General features: G+C 40.9%; 1 protein-coding gene across 1 annotated transcript; it reads left to right on the top strand.

Annotated features, from left to right (window-relative positions):
- Positions 1-38: 38 nt before the first annotated feature.
- On the top strand, positions 39-20,321 carry LOC124143838. The gene is made up of 4 exons (XM_046512962.2): positions 39-101; positions 14,863-14,906; positions 18,438-18,723; positions 19,332-20,321. Exons 2-4 carry the CDS (start codon positions 14,874-14,876, stop codon positions 19,433-19,435), a joined length of 423 nt encoding a protein of 140 aa, XP_046368918.1. The 5' UTR covers positions 39-101; positions 14,863-14,873; the 3' UTR covers positions 19,436-20,321.

The following is a 20,321-nucleotide window of genomic DNA, read 5'->3' as shown; positions in this document are numbered from 1 at the left end:
ACATCCGTCAATCACTCACTGGGCACGTGAACGAAATGTACGTCGCGCCGTTCTTCCTGGTGAGATCAAACGACCGAAAAATTCACCTTATTCGGATTATTGTAAGTAAACCTCTGGTCAGTTATAAGTCTGTTGCACGGGGTTGGTTTAGTCGTATATATGGCGTGGTTCGGTTGACACGTCGACAAATTAGGAAGCTCTTTCGCTGGCCATTTGTCACAACATCGGTTTAATGCTGATCACGCTCACCAGAGACCATCAAATCCTGTAGTTTGTTGTGTCTGCACTCTCGTCGTCTTGTGTACGTTGTCTGCGAGGCGGTGGCTGGCGTGTATTATACGATTCCCCATCGATTAAACATATTGTGAATATATCCTCAAGTGATGCTTTATTGACACTTGCAGCTTGTCATTCCTGGTGTCATGTACCGACTCGTACCCCAGTCAATCAGACGGATATATCACTATATGCATGTCTTAAGTTTTTCATGAAGACCCTCAAACAAATATTTGTTTCAGGGTCTGTATGAAAGATGAAAGACATGCATGCATGCATATATATATATATATATATATATATCCATCCAATACAGTCCATGCAAGTCTATAATAGTTGGCTAGCCTAGATCGCTGCAGTTTCATTTAAACTTACATGAAGATAAACCCTGGGCTTTTATTATTATTTATTAAGATAATTTAACAACTATTGTTTATGAAAAATATTTTCATTTCAGAGACAAGAGGGTAGTCTAGCGTTTCTTCACCATGTTTTGTTTGTTTGTTGTTTAACGCCGCACTCTACAATATTCCAGCTATATGACGGCGGTCTGTAAATAATCGAGTCAAGACCAGACAGGTTGAAGCATGGCATCGTATCCCAATTGCGTAGATTGATGCTCATGATATCAATCACTGGATTGTCCGGTGCAGACTCGATTATTTACATACCGTCATCAAAAAGCTGGACAATTGCTGAGTGCGGCGTTAAACAACAAAAGAGAAGCAAAACATCATAAATTCACTGGCCTTACAGGCAGCGTTCTTTTTATTTCTAATCATGGTGACTGTACTAGTGAACAGTTATCGCCCCTTGCGTTATAAAGGGGCATTTCACGTTGCCTATTTCTCAATGCTAACGCTTTGTGTGTGGATTTCAGACCCGTGTCACTCCTTAAATGCTTAACTGATAAACCTCGTAAACGTTTGGACAAAGACGCAGACAAAGTTATAATGAATCAGATTTGCCGAGACTGAAAAATGGTTCCGTTCTTGTGTCTTTCAAGATATATTCTGTATCTTCCGATGTCTCATTTAAAACAAGGGCGGTGTGGTAGCCTAGTGTTTAAAGCGTTAGATCGTCGCGCCGAAGGCCCGGGTTCGATTCCCCAAACGGGTAAAGTCCATTTTTTGTGTCCCTCGCCGTGATATTGCTGAAATTTTTCCAAAAGCGGCGTAAGACCACACTCGGTCATTTTTAACCATTTCAAATCTCATGTATTGTCGGTAATTGACGTTTCTGAATGACATTAAGCCAACCCATCACGGTAAGATAATTCATTTGACGATACGTATATGATCCATCAGTATAACTCTATCGTCCTTGAACATGCTTCTCTTAGCCGTCTGTTTGAAACTGTATCCCAGCTGTAGTCGACTGTGGTCGACAGCTTGTCCATCCTCTATTGTTGTATAGCTTAAGGTGACCGCTGTCCAGTAGCTAGTCCCGTTATGGGGGCTCCGACTGTTTATCAGTTAACAGGGCCGATCTATAGTCGTTAGTCACTGTAGGAGGGCAGCTGTCAATCTCAGATTCCAATCAGTTGTCATCAGCTGTGGGTCAGTATTAATTCGTGTTGTCTCCCCTTGGGACCGTTAGATTGGGGAATATTTGAATTTGTGAACTAAATAGGCTATCTTGAGTTTGGAAACCCGTGACGTTATAAATGAATATAAACTCAAGACTGGTTAGTTTGGTCGTTAGTTAATCCTGTGCCATGACTGTTTTTTATATTTTTATATCTATTTTTTTTCTAAAAGTTTAGGAGGGGGCACTGGTGGCCCAGTCGTCTAAGGCGCCGCACCATACCCGTGCTCGTGGGTTTCACCGAAGTGGTAAACGTCTAAGACCTGCATCACTTCGGGCTTTCCTCCCACATTAAACTGACACGCCGCAATATCACAGGAATACTGTTAAAAGCGGCGTTAAACCTAACTCACTCACTCACTAAAAGCTTAGGCAAGTCTAGATCAAACCAAACCAAGTCTTGTTTCCTTGATTCCACAGCAGAGGGGGATAGGGTCTATTGAAAAATATAAATTACAATTATTTCATAGAAATGTTTTCACAGAAAGTTTTAGCCTTTACGTTAGTTAACTGTACTTCGTTTCATCGAATGTCACGACTAATGATGTTTCGCTATAAGCCCGTTCATGTGTTCAGTCACTGAAACGAGGATCTCAGTTGACCGATTAGCTGCGAAATTACGTTAGTGAGTGAGTATGGGTTAACGCCGCTTTTAGCAACATTCCAGCAATATCACGGCGGGGGACACCAGAAATGGGCTTCACACATTGTACCCATGTCGGGAATCGAACCCGGGTCTTCGGCGTGACGAGCGAACGCTTTAACCACTAGGCTACCCGAACGCATCGAAAATTACGTTAAACAACATTCATTCACTCACTTGTCATCTTCCCGTGGCAAGAGAGTTAACTGACTTTAAAAGTCAAGTTTACCCCTTTGCCGAACAAGGCTGGAATTCCTGGGCTCGATCGTAGCGCCACCAGTGGCTATTACGAGTAATGTCCTTTCTATGCCTCTCCTATTGACCAATCAGATTCAACCTCTCGTATCACTTGCATTTGCTTCAAACAAAACTGTGGCGCCCAGTCAAGACGATCTGATCGATAATCAAGATCTATATTGTGATCAAACGAGTCTTACATCGCGAAGTGCAACAAATCACGTGAGCACCTTGATTAAAAACATGAAAAGATATAGAAAATATCTGTTGACAACGAGTAAGCGGTGCACATGCTTTGCAAATCCTGCAGTCGACCGAAATCTGCATGACACTTTACGAACCGGATTTCGATTTCGGTGCGCGATTTTGATTGGACTATGCATAGACTCGTTCGCCCAGCCAAAATGTAACTCCATAATACCTCCATAATTGCCTCGGGAAGATGCTCACTTGTATTCTTATACAGGATTTTTTGGTTTGTAATTTTCCAGAAATATCGCTACCGAAGACGTATTGTATATACGTCTTTGGTATTTAAATCCCACGAGAACATGACAACCTCACTTTACTATCATTTTCGATAGCACTGCTTCCCGCTACATCAGTGGTCCATGGTCCACTCTCGAACACCATTTATCACTTAGAGCTATTAAAGTGGTTATTAACTTTCATAGAACCTACGTGCCCGCTCAACCCCCTGACTCTTTCGCGTACGTGACAGGTGCTATCTTCCCACTTACGTTACGTAACACGCTGGCCGTGAAACCCGATGACCCCCCATCCCCCGTTGTCTCAACAAGGCTGTTGTTTACTGACCCCATGAAATGCATGCTCGCCTCGCCTCGCCACAGCGGTGTAATTGCCGGCCTGGACTAGGTCGCTCTAACCTCAACAAATTAATCCTTAAAGTGATAAGCTCACCTGAGGTTCGGGTGGGAATATATAATCGATTATCTTCCTTTCCTCTGTCTGCACGTATGCCGTAAACTTTGTACCACCTTTCGACATTTCTGAAACCACATACATTGTTGTTTGAGCATCATATACAGGCAATCTCGATCTTTTAAAAAACGCTTCCTGATTTGCAATGTCGACAAACTTGACACGGACAGGCGTTGCATTTAATAAATGATGTTAGTTTGTATTAATGTATATCACCTCATGTCGTCCATAAATTTATTGTTTATTGATTACATTTTAATTGACCAGAGAATGAAACTATAATTACAGTCACACTGATCGAAATTTCGTTAGATGTCCAGAAAATGTATTTGACAAATTTACAACTTTATTTTATGACGGCATACTGTCCTGTGTCCATGTGTTAACGATCTGAGGGTCAGATGTTGCACCTTCATTATTCATATACTATTTCATACCATTGCCTCGTCTAAACAACGTTACGTTCAATATCGCCGCGAATAGCTGCAAAATTGCTGATGCGGTGTAAAGCAATTTTCACTCACTCACTCACTCACTCACTCACTCAGTTACATTCAATAAATAAAAACTTTAGCGTAAGATATTGTTGTCTGAGGTTGACAAAATAACCATGTATTCTGAAAGAAATGAATAATAATAATAATAATGATGATGATGATAATGAAATCAAGTTTAATACAGCGCTCAAGAGCATAAGTAATGAAAATGTCCATTGCTCAGCTTAAAGAGTATCAACTACGTTTGCATAATTCATATATTTTGTAACGGCCAATCCTTTTAGTTCAAATCAAGTTTTTATTACCTTTGTCTCCGTGTGATGTCAAGTTACAGTTTGGTATCAACTTACCAAAGCACATGCAACGCCGGTGCGACCTGGCTGACACCGTGTCAAGGCATCATGATAAGCATATGGCATGTTACATTCAAGGCCACATGAGTAGTTGACGTGTTTCCCCTGTGTGCACGACCTTGCTGTCTGACACCCGGCCTAGACTCGCTGGTCTAGTCTCGAGTACCAGCGTTTGTCGTGACAACATGTACTTCACATATCGTCATTTGCCAGGCTAGCAAACTTTGGCCCTATTTATTTTGAAATCTAATTTTAATCCTCTATGGTTGATCAAATAAAACCAATTAAAGCAAATAATTAATATATGTAATAGATGACAAGAACCGCGAAGACACGCTTTGTGACTGCCCGATACTCATAGATCTGTTCTTACGAGTGAGTTGTGTTTTACACCGCATTTAGGAATATTGCAGAAATATTACGGAGAGTTACCCCAGAAATGGGCAGGACATATTGCACCCATGTGGGGAATCGAACACGATCCTTCGGTGTGTCGAGCGAACGCTTTACGCACTGAGCTATCCCACCGCTGGTATTCTGGAGAAACCTTTTACCCCAAATCTCTGACTGGTTTTGTGTTTTCCAGCAGACCCCCTTGGTGTCTACATTTAATAACTTTTGAGGTACAATCGAGCAATCAGTCGTCTAAGGCGCCGCGATTCGCTGTGCAGAGTAACGCCCCGTGGACACGCCAGAACCTATGATTGTGGGTTCGAATCCCGATTCGCCCCGATTATGTTTCTAGGTTTGTCAGCACCATACCCGTGCCATACCAAGTGGTAAACGTCTGAGACCTGCATCACTTCGGGCTTTCCTCCCACATTAAGCTGACACGCCGCGATATAACTGGAATACTGTTAAAAGCGGCGTTAAACACAACTCACTCACTCACTCACTTGCTCAAAGGTTGTTAGATCAGGGTGACAGCTAAATGCCTAAGTAAAGATTTCCAATGTTTTATGATAGACATGTGGAGGACATACTGATGTCCGATGTTATTCCATATCGAGTTCCCGTATATTCAGGGGAGTTCTTGACTTGCACTTGCATGTGTTTGTGACGAGTGTCACCGGTTGGGTAGGACACGCTAACCTTTTCGCGAACACATAGGATAATAAATATTTGATAGTGATTCATAAACACTGCATGACGATGAAAATGTGTTGACGTCTTTATTTGAAGATCATCCTCGCCGTGCTTGTTCATGTCATGATTCTATGCTTGCCGTAAAAGGCGACTAACAGGATCGGGTGGTCAGGCTCGCTGACTTGGTTGATGCATGTCATCAATCCCAATTGCGTGGATTGATAATTATGATATTAATCACTGGATTGTCGTTCCCTCTGCAAAGATGTGTGACTTCAGTATGCGTTCTTGTCTGTTGTTCTTGGCAAGAACTCGAGTCCGGCATTCCATTTATAATGTCATCTATAATGTTATAATTGTTCAGTTCCTGGTTTAATTAAGTCTTCTGAGCTCGTCGAGTCGATTCGGGTGGTCAGACTCGGTGACTTGGTAGATTACGTGTCAGCGTCTCATCGTACCCTGACGGCGTCGGTGAGATGTTTCGGAATCATTATTCATGATTTCTCAATGAGAAAAAACACTGAACACATCTACACTATAATTGACAGACAAGTCAAAGAAAGATCACGTTCACATATGCCCGATGTCCTGTTTAAGCCATGTTCTCGCATAAAGAAACATTCTTACAGCAACATAAGGCCAATTCTGAAAATGTTCATGAATTTTCTTTTTGCTTTAAAAAGTTAACATGGCTGCACCTAGAGGAGAACTTAAACCAATGGCCGGTATACGTCAGCACGGTATACACGCTTGAGATTCGCAGTTACGTCCCTTGGGCACGCCAGGAACATATGATCGTGGGTTTGAATCTTGGTTCGGTGTGATTATGTTTCTGTCAGCACTATACCCACGATGGGGAGTGTCACCAAAGTGAGACCTGTTTCCCCTCGGGTTTTCCTCCCACATCAAGCGGACACGCCGTGATATACAGAAAAAATGTTCAAAGCGGCGTTAAAACCATCCCCCTCACTCGTAGGTAACCGTAAAGGCTGTAACGACTGTCTATGACGAAAATAATACAGTAAAGTACGGTTATAACGATCTCAAGGGGACTACTAATTATAGTTCGTTATAACCGTAGTTCGTTATAAGCATATATACAGCATAACTACAGAAAATAGTCGGGACCAAAAAAGTAAGTTCGTTACATCGTCAGTTCGTTATAAGCGTGTTCGTTATAACCGTAGTTTACTGTACTAGAATATACACGTCTCGTTAATGTTTGTAACCCTTTCTCATTTAATGACACAGCGGAAAAAAGTAGGCCAAGGTGACCTAGATGTGACGCCTGTTTACGAGCATACAAACAGTTATTAACATAGTAAATATCAGTATCTGATACAAAGAAGCAACGTGAGTACGCCAAACAGACATTAGAGGTCAACAATTGGCATCCCAATTGAAAGCTATGGCACAAGCATAAGTGACCAGCAAGATGGCCACAGCAATGTCACAGACACTGGGAGGCACGGCGGGCATCGTAAGAATGTGTGACGACCAATCTCGCCATCTCGCCACTGGTCGGCTGTGCAACGTGTTGGCCTAACCTTTGGTCAAGGCAAGTTGCTGTACTGTCTGAGAGATAAACACCATCTTGACCGTAGGTCACTCACGTTCGCTCCATGACTTGACATTCTCTGCAGCGTTACGGATGTATAGTATCCTCATCACTGAATATCGATTGGTTATCGATTCCAAAGCTGATATTCTTGTGACAGGTAAGGGATGATATTTTGTTCATTCTTGGAATATCACTAGCTCAATCAATGTCACGTAGAATATCAATGTATGTCAGACCATCTCCCACCATTGTGACCAGAGACCATTCACCGATATATGGACTCTGCTTGTTGTGACTAAAACATGTCCGTATTCCGTTGTCTATGGTAACCTAGACTTGCCCAAGTGTCTAAGACGATAATCATTAGTTTAGATTATAATTTCTAGATTATGTAAATAATAAGAACAAGATGTCTCTGTACTGTCCAAATATCTAGACTTACCTAAAAGGCGGATAGAGTTACTACATATCCATGGATTTATCTTTCAGTACAGTTCAGCAAGACTAGTGGTAACCAAGTAGTTCTTTTCGCTGTAGGCATTGGTGTCCGAAGCCTATTACACTGTCCTGAACCATGTTATTTCCCTTTCCGCCCAGCCCTTACTGAAATGCTATAGCCCTAAATGAAGCAAGTCTAGATGTCCCACAAATTCTGATCGCGTCTCACTGGGGCTCCTTTTCAAATTAAATGGATCTGTTTCTGTCATAATTATATATTTTAAGCATTTTAAGACTTGAGCATTAGTCTATGGTGTCCCCAGCCATGATATTTGTGCCAGTGCTAGTCGTGACGTATCTGTATCTGTATCTGTATCTGTATCTGTATCTGTAGAACATCAGCCACACGGACGCACTACAGTACAGCTGCAGTTTGACTCATGGTTTAAAGTGAGTGAGTATGGTTTTACGCCGCTTTTATCAATATTCCAGCAATATCACGGCGGGGGACACCAGAAATGGGCTTCACACATTGTACCCATGTCGGGAATCGAACCAGGGTCTTCGGCGTGACGAGCTAACGCTTTAACCACTAGGCTCCCCGGCCGCCCCTTCATGGTTTAAATAAAACATTCGCGCCAGTGCAAGGTTCACTCTTGTGTAAGATAACAACCATACAATCCTGGAGGTTTTGTTTGTTTGTTTGCTTGTTTGTTTATCGCCGCACTATGCTATATTCCAGCTTAATGATGGCGGTCTTTAAATGATCGAGTCTGGACCAGACAATCCAGTGATTGATATCAGGAGCATTGATCCACGCCACTGGGATACGATGACATGCATCAACCAAGTCAGCGAGCCAGACCACCAGATCCCGTTTGTCGCCTTTTACGACAAGCACATAGTCCTCTTTTTCGGCTAGAAAGGGTTCCTGAAGACCATTCTATCCCGGATCTTCACGGGGTGCTATGTAGAAGGTCTGTGTTGGGTATATTGACGCCTTACCTTTCTTAAGGCATATGCACCTCACGAAAGTTGACCCGTCGATAAACAGCTTTGCCTGTGACCTTCCCAACTTGGCTTATTCACTTATCAGGGCAATATCTCTGCTAATACTCAAGCATTCAAACACAAACAACTCGCGTATCATAATATTTGCTGCGTGTTATGAACAATTCACTGTGGGAGTTACGTCCCTTTATCGTGCCAGGATCCGATGGGTTTAATTCCCTTCCTTATTATGAGCCGTGGCTTTTCAGCATCCCTTTTAGCCCTCTTATTCATTTTTTATTATATCTGGGAAACTTGCCTTAAAGTTGCATGTGGTAACCATGAAACGAATGATCAACAGGCGTCTTGTCCGTTATTAATCCGATAACCTTATAACTGATATTCAGTCCGGTTTCAGATTCCAGAGGAGCACCATTGATCATCTCGCTAGACTAGAGTCATTTGTACGCAATGGTTTTATGAATATACATGTTGTATCCATCTTTTTTATACCTCCGACAAAATGTCGGGGGTATATAGTTATACCAAGGTTCCGTCCGTCCGTCTGTCCGTCCGAAAACTTTGTCCGCGCGATTTCTCTTAAACTATTCAGTGGATTCATCTCAAACTTAGTACATATAATCTGTGTCATATGAAGGGGTGCAGTCAAAAGAAAAAAATTGTTTTTATTAATTTTTCATTTTTTTAATGAATTTTTCAAACCCTAACGTCCGTCCAAAAACTTTGTCCGCGCGATTTCTCCTAAACTATTTAGTGGATTCATCTCAAACTTAGTACATATAATCTGTGTCATATGGAGGGGTGCAGTCCAAAGAAAAAAATGTTTTTATTAATTTTACATTTTTTAATGAATTTTTCAAACCCTAAGTTAACCCTATCCTAGCTATTTAATTTGTAACTACTGACACACTAGGCGGGTCGGGGGTATTAGTGAGCCACGCTCACTTTTGCACTTGTGTAATTTAGAGAAGCATTTCATGCGACTTTGAAATATGGCCTCTTTAAAGATATCCAAATAATATTGATTTTCGCATCACCCCGAGGCAAGAGAGTTAACTGACTATAAAGTCCGGTTTCCACCCTTGCCGAACTAGGCTGGTATTATGGAGTTACATTTTGGCTGGACTAACGAGTCTATGCATAGTCCAATCAAAATCGTGCAACGAAATCGAAATCCGGTTCATAAAGTGTCATGCAGATTTCGGTCGATTGCAGGATTTGCAAAGCATGTGCACCGCCATGTCAACAGATATTTTCCAAATCTTATCATGTTTTTAATCAAGGTGCTCATGTGATTTGATGCATTTCGCGATATGAGACCCGTTTTATCACAATATAGACCTTGATTATCGATCAGATCGTCTTGGGAGCCACTGTTTTGTTTGAAGCAAATTCAAGTGATACGAGAGGTGGAATCTGATTGGTCTATAGGAGAGGCTTAGAAAGGACATAACTCGTAAAAGCCACTGGTGGCGCTACGATAGAACCCAGGAATTCAAGCCTAGTTCGGCAAGGGTGGAAACTGGACTTTCAAAGTCAATTAACTCTCTTGCCTCGGGAAGATGGGATTTTCGTGACCGCGTATGCCTGATTTTATGACACGATTTTTAGAAGATAGAAAATTTAAGTTCGAGTGGGCGACACATTATCTGAGAAATGTGATCAGGAAATAGGGGTTCCTCAGGGCAGTATTTTATTAGTGGCACTCTTTAGCATAAAAACCAACAGCCTTGCTGAAGGTTTAAATGATAATATTGATGGTTCTTTTGTTTGTTGGTGATTTTAATATATCATGCCGTTGTCAAATATGAATACGATTGAAAGACAGCTACAACTTTGTCTCAATAAAAGACATAAATGGTCTCAAGAAAACGGTTTTAAGTTTTCCCAAGGCAATTGTGTTCATGTTTGCAACAGGGGCGGTCGGGTAGCCAGGTGGTTAAAGCGTTCGCTCGTCACGCCGAAGACCCGGGTTCGATTCCCGACATGGGTACAATGTGTGAAGCCCATTTCTGGTGTCCCCCGCCGTGATATTGCTGGAATATTGCTAAAAGCGGCTTAAAACCATACTCACTCACTCACCCACTTATGTTTGCAACAATCGGAAATTACACAATGATCTAGAGCTGACTGTAAATAATACTCCAATTAATGTAGTCAAAGAAACCACGTTTTTCGGTATTACCTTTGATAAAAAGTTGTCTTTTATACGTAATTTTTAAGAACCTTAAATATAGATGTTTCAAAGCGCTTGATATTTCTAAGGTGGTATCATATGCTGAGCGGGGCGTGTCTGTAAAACTTTGATCAGGTAAAAACTTGTTTATGGCTGCTTTATTTATGGTTCAGCTCGTAAATCATATATCCGAGAACATGACATCATTCACCATCACGGACTTCGGTTGTGTCTTGGAGCATTCGGAACATCGCCCTTTGGCAGTTTGTGTCTGGAAGCAAATGAGACTTGGTCGGTATTGTGAGAATTGGTTGGTGTGAAGAAGAGACTGTGACTATTGGTTGGTGTGTGGAAGGGGCTGTGATTGTATTGGTTGGTGTGTGGAAGGGACTGTGACTGTATTGGTAGGTGTGTGGAAGGGACTGTGGCTATATTGGTTGGTGTGTGGAAGGGACTGTGGCTATATTGGTTGGTGTGTGGAAGGGACTGTGATTGTATTTGTTGGTGTGTAGAAGGGACTGTGGCTGTATTGGTTTTGTGTGTGGAAGAGACTGTGACTGTATTGGTTTTGTGTGTGGCAGGGACTGTGACTGTATTGGTTGGTGTGTGGAAGGGACTGTGATTGTATTGGTTGGTGTGTGGCAGGGACTGTGACTGTATTGGTTGGTGTGTGGAAGGGACTGTGACTGTATTGGTTGGTGTGTGGAAGAGACTGTGATTGTATTGGTTGGTGTGTGGAAGGGGCTGTGATTGTATTGGTTGGTTTTGAGGAAGGGACTGTGACTATTGGCTGGTGTGTGGAAGGGACTGTGACTGTATTTGTTAGTGTGTGGAAGGGACTGTGGCTATATTGGTTGGTGTGTGGAAGGGGCTGTGATTGTATTGGTTGGTGTGTGGAAGGGACTGTGACTGTATTGGTTGGTGTGTGGAAGGGACTGTGGCTATATTGGTTGGTGTGTGGAAGGGGCTGTGATTGTATTGGTTGGTGTGTGGAAGGGACTGTGACTGTATTGGTTGGTGTGTGGAAGGGACTGTGACTGTATTGGTTGGTGTGTGGAAGGGACTGTGATTGTATTGGTTGGTGTGTGGAAGAGACTGAGACTGTATTGTTTGGTGTGTGGAAGGGACTGTGACTGTATTGTTTGGTGTGTGGAAGGGACTGTGACTGTATTGTTTGGTGTGTGGAAGGGACTGTGACTGTATTGTTTGGTGTATGGAAGGGACTGAGACTGTATTGGTTGGAGTGTGGAAAGGACTGTGACTGTATTGGTTGGTGTGTGGAAGGGATTGTGACTGTATTGGTTGGTGTGTGGATCACAAAAGACTCTGGCAGGCTGTATCAATGTACATATCACAAAATGACATAGTTCTTGTATTTCAAATAAAAAGGTTAAAAAATTTGAACATTATTTAGGTACCGGTCATTTACTTTAGGTAGTACGGGGGCATTCAAAAGTCACTTGTTATACAATGTTATATAGTTTATACTATACAATATTATACTATATACAACTTAAACACCTGTCATCGTATCCCAATTGCGTTGACTGATGCTCATGATATCAATCACTGGACTGTCTGGCCCAGACTCGATTATTTACAGACCGCCGTCATATAGCTAGAATAGTGCCGAGTACGGCGTTAAACAAGAAACAAACAAACAAGCAAACAATTTACATTGTACATTGCACTGACCAAGTAAATATGAGAGTAGAGTGTAACTGACCAGTAAAACCACATAAAATGTTTGGCAGTTAATAAAACGCCATGCATTCAGACCTGTACACGCGGTGCGTAATTGGCTCCTCGCTACTGAGACAAGCGCATGCCAAGAACGAGACTAGTTAACTGGCGCCGTTGATTGAATAGCATAAACCTTATCCCTTCTGGGGGTCAAGTACGATCAGAATGTGTATACATCAGTACATATCCCCCATGAAGGGAAGGTCGGAATCTTTCAACGGCCCACACCTAGCATAATTATTCAAACACGGTGTTATTGAAAGTGACGGGCTCGGTAGGCTGATGACGTAATGCTCAAGAAGCCATGCCTTTAAACCTGCTATTGTGGTGTGGCGTCCCTGGGGCACCGGACTGAGGGCGTCATTCGTATAATCCCTTGAGGACCCTTCAAGAGCGACTTGCAGAGACTGACAAAAGTTTCTCCGAAGGTCTTGCCAAATGTCTACAAACGACTTGCGATATAGTGACTTCTGTGTTCAAGAAATGCTGTAATCTTATTCACGTTTGATAACAGATGTAAGGAATTCCCCTGAACGTGAACACCTGGTGTCATCACGAATCTTCAGTAGACAGTTTACTTATCACCGATATTTTGCCTTTTAGGCCTGATGGAATCTGTTTCAGCATATAATCGAAACTGGTTATTTTCTGCCTTAAACTGGTTATTTTCTGCCTCAAACTGGTTATATTTTATATTTATGAGGAAACGCATATATCACTTAGAAAAATAGGTGACAGGAAGATATAAAGATTTTTTATGCGCCTTTGACTTTGAAAATGCTTTGCACGGCTATTGGTATCCCCGGCAAGATATTTGTTTTAACGTAATGTGTGAATCCAAAAGTAGCATTCTTAACCCGGTCATGACGCAATGCGTACTCAGCTCGACGCCCTGGGGAGAGTAGTTTTAATATATCTTTTTGTGAACCGTGTATCGGAGAAAGTAGGTTCCAGCATAGTTGTTTGAATATTTGTAACAACTAAATATATATTTACAAAAGGTATTGTAAATATTAAAATACATAATGGGGAAAAGACTATGAATATAGTAACCAGATCCCCAGACTAGCATCTAGTCTCTGAAAAATGAGAACATTTTATAGAAAAAAAACCAGTTATCAAATTATCTTGACAAAATATTATAAAAAGGTTCCCAGAGACCCTCTCCATTTACTGCAGTAATCTAGACTTGCCAACTAGTATAGACTTGTGTGGGCTATATTGGATATATCTTAATAAAATACAATAAGAAGGTGCTCGGAGACTCTGTATGTGTCACCCGTCACATGAGCTGTGTATATACAGACATTGGACATATAATGTAAAAGTAACACCAAGCCATGAGGCTTATTAGACACAATAAGACTCTCTATATAAAACATAAGGATACCGTTCGTAAACTGCGTGTTTTTTAATCTTCATAAAATGGATATGATATAAAAAATGTAACTCATCTTCAATAAGTCTGTTATCAGACGACCCATGAAAATCCTGGTAGGGAATAGGTCTTCAGCAACCCATGCTTGTCCCCCATGAAGATCCTGGTGGAGCACCCCCATGAAGATCCTGGTGGAGCACAGGTCTTCAGCAACCCCATGCTTGTCGAAAAAGGCAACTAACGGGATCAGGTGCTTGATGCATGCCATCGTATCCCAATTGCGACTGTTTAAGACATTTTATTAGGCTGTTTTAAACATTGTGCATACATTCTGTCCAGAAAATGGGTCGGTGTTTGTTGATATGAATTGATCACTGAAAAACGCACGTTTGAAATTTGAATATTCACGTTGAGCGTTAACATTTTAACAGAAACGCTTTAGTCCAAACACTCCCGCATTTATGACACGGGAGTATGGCTCGCTAGTAATCAGCGATTAGTATTACTAATTATCAGCTTGTTAACCCCATAACTGATCTTTTCACCCACGCTGAAATGAACAACACTGTTATCGCTTCGGCTACCGTTGTCGAAATACCCATCATTTCCTCTGCACTGTTTACATAACGCAACTCTTATACCAAGGACATTTCTGTCCATTGTGCAAACGCATGGTCAACCTATTGTCCGGCAAATAATAGACACCGCATGACCAGGCAAACACAAACATCAAAACATGACCTCTAAATGCATGTCAACCTGGCGCCAAATATATATTGCCAGATATTTGAGTGTTACTTGTTTCTAGTAAGCGTAACCTGTCCACTTGTCACACATCGACAGATAAAACATGTGCTCTAGGCGATTCGCTATAGCTCAATACTCTACTGCTATCTCGCGCCAATGACATCTTAGATGTATCTCTCTGCCATAGGCCGCTCTACCATGGGACGAGTCAAGCTGTATGTTTATTCAGAGGTAAATATGATAACTTTGGACTGTTTGGTTGAATTTACTGATTTACGTTGCTTTTGCTTATCCAGCTGTCAGTGGTGAAGGGTGAGTTGTTACAAAACCGCTGTTGTTGTTCTCGTTGCTGTGAATTGTTTCGGTGTGGGTTGCTTCTCATGTTTTTTTCACGCACGTTTGAGTATTTAGCCATTTGCTAAATGTTTCGTTTTTTTCGTTATGATTCTGTATTTTTTACATCTTTTTTTAACCCGTATTTTTGGAGGTTGCGAATTACTAACAATTTTGTATATAATTTTACGATCATAATTTGATAAAATATCTTTATTAGAAAATATGTTTTTTATCTGTTAACAGTAGCTACTTAATTATGAATATAACGCCAACATTCCTTTTATGGATATGATTTGTTTTTTGGGCGTATGTTACAGTGTTGACTGCATATCTATTACAGTATTACTGTGTTCTGAATGTATACAGTTGACACACATGTACGATCTGTCGACAGGGGTCCAAAGGTTGAACCTGGATATGATCAATTGGTCATAGCGGGTCACGTTTCTTAACCTCTGACCCCGTTGCTGTCAATCATCTCACTCACTGACGTAGTCGTTTGCCTTATATGGATGTCGTAGATGAAGCGACATGCAGCTCCGATTTGTTTATGATGTAATTGCCTGCTTAGCATCGTCTCCCAGACACGTATCATCGTCTGTGAAGAATATTGTTGGTGGTCCACACGTCCATCGATCTATTCAATCCATCTTTTCTTTCTATCCTCCATTCCATTTTTGATTTCTCTCCTCCATTCTATTTTGTCTTTTGATCCGCCATTCCATTTATTCTTTCTATCCTCCATTCCATTTATTCTTACTATCCTCCTTTCCATTTATTCTTTCTCTCCGCCATTTCATTTATTCTTTCACCCCTGAAGATCCGGGGTAGAATAGGTCTTCAGCAACCCATGCTTGCCGTAAAAGGCGAATACGCTTGTCGTAAGAGGCGACTAACGGGATCGGGTGGTCAGGCTATATGACTTGGTTGATGCATGTCATCGATCCCAATTTCGTGGATCGATGCTCATGATGTCAATAACTGGATTGTCTGGTCCAGACTCGATTATTTACAGACCGCCATCACATAGCTGGAATATTGCCGAACACGGCGTTAAACAACAAACAAACATTTATTCTTTTTATCCTCAATTCCATGTATTCTTTCTATCCGCCATTCCATTTATTCTTTCTCTCCGCCAATTTATTTATTTCTATCCCCCTTTCCATTTATTCTTTCTATCCTCCATTTCATTTATTCTTTCTATCCCCATTCCATTTATTCTTTCTATCCGCCATTTCATTTATTCTTTCTATCCCCCATTTCATAGTTTTTTTATCCTCCAGTCCATTTATTCTTTCTACCCTCCATTCCATTTATTTTTTCTATCCACGATTACTTTTATTCTTTCTATCCTCCATTTCGTTTCTTTTATCCGCCATTCCATTTCTTTCTATCTGCCATTTCATTTATTCTTCCTATCTTCCATTCCATTTATTCTTTCAGTCCTCCATTTCATTTTTTCTTTCTATCCGCCATTCCATTTATTCTTTCTATCCTCCATTCCATTTCTTCTTTCTGTCCTCCATTCCATTTATTTCTTCTTTCTTTTTTTCCATTTGTTCTTTCAATCCGCCATTCCATTTATTCTTTCTACCCGCCCTTCCATTTAGTCTTTCTATCCTCCATTCCAATTGGTCTTTCTATTCTTTTTTCCATCTATCCATACCATTTAACATCTACCTTTTCTTTCACCCCACTCTATTTATAATTACAATGTATCTACTCCATTCTTTTCATCATCGATGGTGTCCCATTTTGTGTAATTGAACATGCTGTTATATTCGTGATACATCTGTTTAATAAAACTTGAAGTATATACACATGGTATACATGCTGAATAAAAAAAAAAAAAAATGAACCGTTAGAAATCACAATGTCATTGCATCCGTTTCTCGATCACGATCAAAGTTCAAGTTTTCGATCGAGAATGATTGGTTGTTTTTAAATAACGTGTAAAGTGCTCACAGTTTCAAAGCAACGATTTTATCACTTGAACCAAAGTACAAGTTTTTCAATGTTCCGTTGGTGTTGTCACGTAATCTCATACTCTAATATGCAGCCGTTCTTATCGCAATCGGGACTTTCCCCTCTGCGCGAATCCCTGACGAAACTTGTGAGACATAGCGCATCGGTGAGAGCTAAAAATAGATCAAGGTTTTCCAAAGCCATGCGTGCTCCCAACATGGAATTAGCAGGGTGAAGGTCGTTGCGGGGTCATCATGCATCTAGCACGTTGGCTATTACAACGGGTTCGTCTTGGGGCAGATTAGACCAGCAAGGTGAAGGTCGATTGACTGCCGCTCATAAATAGATGTTGTTGGTAGTACAGCTTTATATTTGTTGTGGCTAGCGGCGGAGGAGGTTGTCTATTCTTGTGGATATTTCTCCCACTGCAACAGAATGAAATCGGGTTTAAACCCATTGTGCGGGTCGGATGTGAGAGTTGATACGCTTTGCCGACATTCGGAGACAATGCGGACCCACGTGAACGACAGTGATTCGTGTTCGAAACAGGTACTTGGATGTTTCTGTCTGATAATGTGGTTGATTGGGATTTTCTTATAGTTATATGTTGTTTCGATGTTGTATTGTAATACATTCACGTATCGACGTATTTTCATTTATGGTTCGCAAACCCTGCATCTTTTAAAAACGTTATTCATTTCCCGACATGCTTCTCTGCTGTTCATACTACAGTTAGGACCAAAACGTTTTCATGTTTCCATTACAAACAGGTTGTCATGCATTTGTCAGCTTGCACATAGAATCTACGCTTAATATGTAAATATGCACTGCGATATTTTTGTTGACCACAGTTTTAGGATTACACACAGGGTATAATTAAATACAACACGGCGTGGAAAGAAATACACATTTTGTCATAGTCTATTTATACATGCTAATTATAATTTTAGACACGATTTGCGTTCCGTTAAATGTATGTAGACAAACGTTAGTGTCCATCTGAAATTACGGGTTTTATTCAATGGCAATACCACTATATCTTGCTGTGTGCCCGCGTTGATGGCCCAGTCAAGCGTTGGCTCGTTTTGTTTTCCCCCACGTGAGGGAATCGTGGACTGCTCATGCAAAACATGCGTGCACGGAAGGCAAGAGTTTGTCGTTCACACCACCAAGATCCGGTTTCGCCTGAGGGAATGCACCCTCGGTGTTTTGTTCCCAAACCCCAGAAAGGTGCAGTCAGTTTATCCGATTATAGGTATTGAAATCAACACAATAGAACAACCGCTTTCCCGTCAGCTGATGGGGTAAACAAAGGGAAGTAATTCATACCTACATTAACATATTGTATTGGTTTGTCTCTGAAGATGGAAATGTGTGCTCGAATCAGATGGGGAGAATTTATTGAATGTTCAGTGATTTCGTTTTAGATTAGATTTCTAATTATTTTATTTTTTTCAGAAAACGTCAGACGATGAACCCCAGTTCTTAGGGACAGAATCGATCTCCAAGCTCCTGTGTCATTGTGCTCGAGAGTCCACATCTCCCCGATATCAGAAGAAAGCAATAAGAAACTTTACCAAAATGAATTCAATCAGTAAATCGTTTCAAGACGAATCCAAACCCAAAAAGGACACTCCCGCAGTGAAGGGCATATTGACTTTGTTTTTTTGTATCGTGTATGCAGCAGTGTTATTCATAATGGCTGCGGTCCTGTCGAGGGTGGCATCATCATTCGGAAAATCAGGTTGGTCGAGTTTTGCGAATAAATGTTAAAACATTCTTATCCTAAGATACGTGTTAATATATGACTAAATCACAAAGAGTACATTACATTATGGGCAATCAATAGGGAAAATAATTCAAATTATTTTAAATATCAATTTTAATGTTGTTTGTTTGTTGTTTAACTTGCATCAACAACCGATCCCGTTAGTCGACTCTTTCGACAAGCAAAATGGGGAGTTTTTATTTGAATGTGAGGGAAACTGTACATTTAAATTAATAAACTCGAATATCATTTGGAACTATTCAAACCATCAATGCATGTCGCCACTGAAGTTAGTTTCCCATTTTAAGGATACGGGTGGCTAAGACGTCGCTTGTCCGCGCCAGGATCCGCTGCTCGTAGGTTAGAATGTCAGATTATGATCCTTAGTCTTGAGTCATTGCTTTAGTCCAATGAATGTGGATGTCTTTGATCGTTCTCCCGTCCGGTTGACATGCTGAAATATAGCTTGAAGCAGGGATAATTCAATTCCTCCATTTTAAGACTAATACGCTTTAGTTTCGTATATTGGGACACATACATTGCAAACTGTTCATTGTATTTATACCATGACCGTCTTGTTGCAGCTGCCAGTACGCCAGGTGTGCAAATTCAAGTGTGGGAAACAGACACTAAGAAACACATGGAAGTGCGACAGAACCGTCTCGCCCACACGAGATGGGGACAGTAGTCTCCTTTCACCACATCCATGTCGGATAGGGCAGACTTTATGTGACGAAAACGTTATGAGGTGCGTGTGTCACAAGGGAGGTGACTCTAATTGTTTTCCCTTGAAGGGCAGATAACCCAACACAAACGTCACGTCACTTCGTCCAAAGGGCATCTCAGGGACTGAAAGACATTCGTTGTTCTTTGGGACAAACTGTGCTTTTCGGAGAGGGTTATTTGTGCTTATATTTTTGCAGTTGTGACATTGACGTTTTTTGCTTTCATGTGACAATGGCATTTATGATGGAATCGTGGAGAGAAAGAAGTATGGATGAGAGTGCTTGGGTATTGACTAGTTATGAATGGGCATTGTTTGACTGTTTAGTTGTTTTTCCGAGAGGATGGCCTGTGATACTGAAATTATGATTGACGTCAAATACAGTGCTCAAAGTAGTGCAGTACATCTCACTACACCTTCGAATTCATTTCATGCATTTCTTACTGACTTCGTGAAGACTTAGTCATACATTGAAATCTAAAGTACACTTCTCAGTGAACGCGACTTGTGATCTCATTATGACGGCCATGAGGTCGTTGGCAACACTTTTTGACGGTTTAGCAACGAATGATACAGGGGACTGCAGTATTTTTATAAAAAAAAATCCAAATTGCTTAAACTACACTTCAGTCAATCACGAACTAATATTTAAATTTCCAAATTTGATAATATATGAATTACCTGTATTATAAATACATGTAGTAAAAGAATTGTATATACTCTTTCATCATTAGGGCATGGCGGTTTCATAACCGAATTATGAACAACTTAAGAGGGACACGTTACATTGTCATGAACGTAAACTTGCTGCATTTGTCGTAAAATGTATGAAATAAAATCTAAAATATAA

Source organism: Haliotis rufescens, unplaced genomic scaffold (assembly GCF_023055435.1).
Source record: "Haliotis rufescens isolate VD_foot unplaced genomic scaffold, xgHalRufe1.0.p SCAF_5, whole genome shotgun sequence".
Lineage (NCBI taxonomy): Eukaryota > Metazoa > Mollusca > Gastropoda > Lepetellida > Haliotidae > Haliotis > Haliotis rufescens.
Note: the sequence above shows the minus strand (reverse complement) of the source record. Positions and strands in the feature narration are given on the sequence as shown.

What these genes read in the sequence shown, in the direction of transcription:
- LOC124143838 (XM_046512962.2), top strand. Translation starts at nt 14,874, where the DNA reads ATGGGACGAGTCAAGCTGTATGTTTATTCAGAG. An exon ending in AGCTGTATGTTTATTCAGAG is followed by an intron (nt 14,907 to 18,437) that starts GTAAATATGATA and finishes TATTTTTTTCAG; the next exon opens with AAAACGTCAGACGATGAACC. An exon ending in ATCATCATTCGGAAAATCAG is followed by an intron (nt 18,724 to 19,331) that starts GTTGGTCGAGTT and finishes GTCTTGTTGCAG; the next exon opens with CTGCCAGTACGCCAGGTGTG.